Source organism: Parasteatoda tepidariorum, chromosome 1 (genome assembly GCF_982258835.1).
Source record: "Parasteatoda tepidariorum strain Cologne lab strain chromosome 1, Ptep-v5.0, whole genome shotgun sequence".
In the NCBI taxonomy this organism is placed as follows: Eukaryota; Metazoa; Arthropoda; class Arachnida; order Araneae; family Theridiidae; genus Parasteatoda; species Parasteatoda tepidariorum.
This window is the reverse complement of record NC_141755.1, coordinates 121,004,645-121,010,023: the sequence shown is the minus strand read 5'-3', so window position 1 is coordinate 121,010,023 and position 5,379 is coordinate 121,004,645. Positions and strand designations below refer to the sequence as shown.

The window sequence follows — 5,379 nt, the reverse complement described above, 5'->3', positions numbered from 1 at the left end:
AGCTTCAAAGTATAATGTATATAGTATAAAGTGCTATAGTAAATTCACTATACACTCGCTTAGCAGGCAAACAAAGTATTGGAGATTCCCTTTTCTCAAAATTTTATTACTTAATATTAATCTAAATATGCATTATGGTTGAGAAAAGTGAGGAAATTGAAAAAATCAGTTACGCAAAGTATAAATATTTAAATTAAAATATCACCAAACCTCATAGTGTCATATTTTCTGATTAAGAAACAGTTTCAGCAATTTGCGTAATTTTAAAATTAGACAATTGTATGCCCTGACTACAGAAACCAAAAGCATATCGGGCCAAATTCTCTTGGCGGAAGCAATGACTTGTGAAATTCCAAATGACAGTTATCTAACCTGGAATGAGGAAATCACGCCTATGAAGTGTCGAAGGGAAAGCCATTTGGAGCCTTCGATGCGGAAGAAGTCATTGTTGAAACCTAAACACAAATTACGAATTGGTGCTTGGAATGTAAGAACTATGTACCAATGTGGAAAAAGTAGACAGGTATCAGAGGAATCAATTGGATATCCTGGGAATATCAGAACTTAGATGGACAGGTTTTGGCAAGATTAAAACTGGAAGTGAACAAATCATTTTGTACTCAGGAGCTGAAGAGCACGAAAGAGGCGTGGCGCTAATCATTAATAAAGAAACAGCGAAGAGTCTTTTGGAATGGGAACCAATCAGTGAAAGAATTTTAAGAGCACGATTTTATTCAAAATACATTAAACTATCAATTATTCAAGTGTATGCACCAACGAATGATGCTGATGAGGAGGATAAGGAGACATTTTATGATCAACTACAATGTGTTTTAAATAGAGTTCCAAAACATGACATGATAATTCTTATGGGAGACCTCAATGCTGAGGTTGGAAAACGGATTAGTGATGATGAAACCTCCATGGGAAACGAATCACCGGGCGAGAGGAACGAAAATGGAGAACTGTTTGTTTCCCTGTGCGAACTAAATAGTTTGAACATAGGTGGGAGTAGATTCAAGCATAGAAAGATACATAAATGTACATGGACCTCACCAGACGGAAGAACAAAGAATCAAATAGATCATATTGCAATTAATAACAAATTCAGGAGCTCACTAAGAGACGTAAGAGCGATGAGAGGTGCCGACGTTGGATCAGATCACTACTTGATTCTTGCAATATTAAAACTAAAATTAAGAAAATCACCAAAGACGGGACATAAAGTAAGCTATGACATTGCTAAGTTAAAAGCCAAAGAGTGCAGACAAGAATTTTCAATCGAGTTGAAAAACAGATTTGAGCTGTTAAAGGAAGAAGAAAATCATGGCAACACTAGGCAATCAGAAAATGAGGTAAAAGAAAAAGTTGAAGAGACTTGGGAACATATCAAAACCATTTATTGCGACGTAGCAGAAAAAGTGTTGGGTAAAAAGAAAGGAAAGAAAAGCAAAGAATGGATTACGGGAGAAACATTAATACTAATTGAAAGCAGAAGGAAAAAGAAAATACAGATGGAAACTACAAAGTCTGAAAGATTATTTAATCGGTATAGACAGCAGTATAGTCAAATTGATAGAGAAGTAAAAAAGTCAGCCAGAAAAGACAAAAGGAAATATTTCACAGACCTTGCCACTGAGGCTCAAGATGCAGCGCAAAAAGGACAAATAAGTACTTTCTATCAGAAAGTGAAACAAATAAAAGGAAATAAACGAAATTCGCAATGTGCAGTACGAGACAAAAACAATAAGTTACTACGGATAAGAGGATCGAAGAAAGATGGAGAAAATATTTTGAAGATACGCTTAACGCACACCATGTTGAAAATTCTGAGCAACTCCCAAATGTTACATTAAATGTAGCATCTACTGTAGATTTTTCTTTGGAAGATATCTCGCTGGATGAGGTACAGAGTGCCCTGAGGGCCACAAAACCAAAGAAGGCTGCAGGGAGAGATGGAATCGTGGCAGAGATGCTTAAGACAGATGTTGAAACCGCTACAAGACAGTTGCAAAAGCTCTTCAATGAAATCTGGAGAAATGAAAGAATACCAGAACAATGGAAAGAAGCAGTAATAGTGAAAATTCCCAAGAAAGGCGATCTAACAAAATGCGAAAATTGGAGGGGCATTAGTCTTCTTTCCATACCGGGAAAAATATTTGGAAGAATAATTTTGAATAGACTAAAACATGAAATTTATGGAATTTTAAGAGAAGAACAAGCAGGTTTCCGCAGTGGAAATGGAACAATGCAGCAAATCTTCACACTTAGAAATATCATTGAGCAAAGCTTCGAATTTAACACCTCTTTATATTTAAACTTTATTGATTTCAGTAAAGCCTTTGATTCAGTTAAGAGAGAGAAACTATGGGAAATTTTATCACTTTATAATATACCAGAAAAATATATTAACATAAAAGATATGTATGATAACAGCAAAGCATGTATAGAAGTAAATGGAGAATTAACTGAATTCTTTTTAGTAAAAACTGGCGTGAGACAGGGATGTGTTTTATCGGGATTTTTATTTATACTAGTGATAGACTGGATTATGCGAAACAGCTTGAAAGATGAAAAAAGAGGAATAAGGTGGAATTTCACAACTACTTTAGAAGACCTTGATTTTGCTGATGACATCGTACTTATTTCATCCAAATGTACAGACCTTCAGCTTAAAACAGACAAATTCAACAAATATTCAAATAGTGTAGGTTTATTCATGAACAAGAAGAAAACTAAAGTTATGAGAATAAATCAAGAGAAAAATGACAAAATTAAAATCGAAAATCACGAAATAGATGACATAGAGTCATTTAGCTATTTAAGTTCTATTGTAGATAAAAAAAGGTGGAAGTAGTGAAGATATTAGACAGAGAATAATCAAAGCAAGAACATGTTTTAAGGGATTACATAAATTTTGGAGAGAGTCAAATATTGAAATAAAGACAAAAATAGTTGTTTACAAAGCTATTGTTAGAGCAGTACTATTATACGGCGCAGAAACCTGGAAACAGACTAAGATCGAAATACAAAAATTAGAAACCTTTCAAAACAAATGTTTAAGATTTATTTTTAAAATTTTCTGGCCTTACAAAGTATCAAATCAAAATCTATTAAAGAAAGCTAAAATAAAAACAATCGAAGATGAAATTAAAAAACGAAGATGGAGCTGGCTCGGACATACCCTTAGAATGCCCAAAGAAAAAATTTCATCTGTTGCGCTTACATGGGCCCCTGATGGTAAGAGAAGAAGAGGAAGACCCAGACTTACCATCCAGCGCATGTTTTTGGGCGAATTAAAAGAATGTGGATATCTGGCTGGAAGGAAGCAAGATCTATTGCTAAAGACAGGGGGCGTTGGAGGGATATGCTGGAGGCCTTAAGTGCCCAAGGCACGTAGAGGATAAGTAAGTAAGTAAAGTATAAATATTTAAATTAAAATATCACCAAACCTCATAGTGTCATATTTTCTGATTAAGAAACAGTTTCAGCAATTTGCGTAATTTTAAAATTAGACAATTGTATCTTCATTACTTATATATTACATATATATTTCTTTGATTTACCCTAAATCTTTTCATTTCATAACTCTGCAAAGAACTTAGTTGCTTTATATCTTTCTAACCTCATATTTACTTGATCCTTTATTTTTTACAGTACTGTCTAGAATAGTAACATTCTTACTAGGAGAGTTTTAAAAATAAATTTAAAAAAAAGTAGATCAACGATTTAAGTCAACTGCAAAATTTTTTCTGAATTTGCGAAACAAATTATGCCTGCAGATTCAAAATTTTTACAGTACTGTTTAATGTCTTGTATGTTTAAATCTGTTGCTCCAAAAGTAAGCATTCAAAACATTCCATAATTTCTAATGCCATAGTATAGCTAGATGATAAAAGTAGGAGTAATTATGTATTCAGTTATTGAAGAGCGTCTCGTAATTCTAGAACAATGTGGAACTATTGTCAAATAGTTTGTCAAACGAAAATTCGGGTCAATCAAAATCTCATTGAAAGCCTAGAATGCTCATATTTCAAGTGGAGCTGCAAGCGCTTAATTAACAGAGAACTAACGACAATTCTAAACTAGCTTCTAAGTTAAACTAACGACAATTCAGTTATCTTCGAATATTTAAAATATATTGGCCATGTTTGCTACCTTACAGATTTGTTTATTCAAAAACGTAGTTAATAACCTGTTCTTCAATTATTAATTTTGATCCATTCGAACGAGAAATTAAGGAATCTAATCAATTTCGAAACTTGCTGAATCCACCACCTTATATAGTATATTTGCAAAAGATCAGTTTAAAAGCAGTGATGATTGAATTCTAAAGATGACTTCTATAGTAACAAGCAAAAAACCAGGGAAAGATACTTTGTTACGGTGATCGAAATATCAGCTCAGGGGATAGAGCGTTAGCCTTCTAATGAGGTGAATTTGGTTCGAATCCCAACGATGGCTGCTTGATACGAATTCCGCACCCGGTTTGCACAGACCTCAGTGCAGACATGAAATATCGTCAGTGGTAGACGGATAATGGGTTAAAGTGCTCTCAGCCGTCAGGCTCACCGTGAGGAGAGTTTTCTTAATGTCAACTCCCGGGCACCTCCACTCGCCGCGGTTTTATTAAACAACTGTTTCATAGCTTTATCTAGCAACCCTCACTGAGAGGCAACCCTGTGCTCGTCTCAATACAGCACTCTCAAAAATTTTAAACGAATCTTCGCGCTCATGGATATTTTTAAAAGTTGCTTGTTGAATTAAGTGAAAATTTTATCCTCGTTTAAGACTGGAAAAATTCAAATGAGAAAAAATACTTCGTCCTTCTATAAAGAAAGAGGTAGAAAAATCTGCCGAAATATCGTATAACGACACTACACAAACACAATTATTTCATTTAATTACAAATATTTCGGTTAAAATAAATTTTCAAATCTAAACTATTCCTGTAAATTAAATTAAAATTTGGAGTAATAAAATATTTATATCTTCAGAATAATCAATTTCTTTTGAATACCTTAATTAAGTTAAAGAATTACCTCCTATATAAATCACATTATTAAGTGTTCATGTTTTTAGCTTTTATTTTTTTTTTAAATTATCAAAAATTTTTTTTTACGCAGTATAAAAAATAATTCTTTCCTTCATTTTTACCAGGTTTTTCAATTGTTTCCATTTTAGAAAAAATCCTTCAAGATGCTTACAATCTTTTAAAAAGAAAAAATTAAATATATTTTATACTGAACAAATTGATTGAAAATATTTTCTTCGTAAGAGTCTTTAAAAAAAAAAGAGCAAAATTTTCATTAAATCAGTTCAGATATTTTCCAGAAAATGCGTAGTATCATGAAAATGAGGGGAAAAAATATTTTTAAA

At 33.0% G+C, this 5,379-nt stretch overlaps 1 protein-coding gene across 1 annotated transcript; it reads left to right on the top strand.

The window, feature by feature from the left end:
- The first annotated feature begins 337 nt into the window (after nt 1–337).
- LOC147816827 (uncharacterized) lies at nt 338–1,856 on the top strand. Its single transcript, XM_087157397.1, has 2 exons — nt 338–515; nt 625–1,856. Exons 1-2 carry the CDS (start codon nt 338–340, stop codon nt 1,854–1,856), a joined length of 1,410 nt encoding a protein of 469 aa, XP_087013523.1.
- Nucleotides 1,857–5,379: the final 3,523 nt, after the last annotated feature.

Bases quoted from the DNA above. Each gene is read 5' to 3' on its own strand.
- LOC147816827 (XM_087157397.1), top strand. From the start codon at position 338: ATGACTTGTGAAATTCCAAATGACAGTTATCTAACCTGGAATGAGGAA. The intron at 516-624 runs GTAGACAGGTAT...TTTTGTACTCAG, and splicing joins TATGTACCAATGTGGAAAAA to GAGCTGAAGAGCACGAAAGA.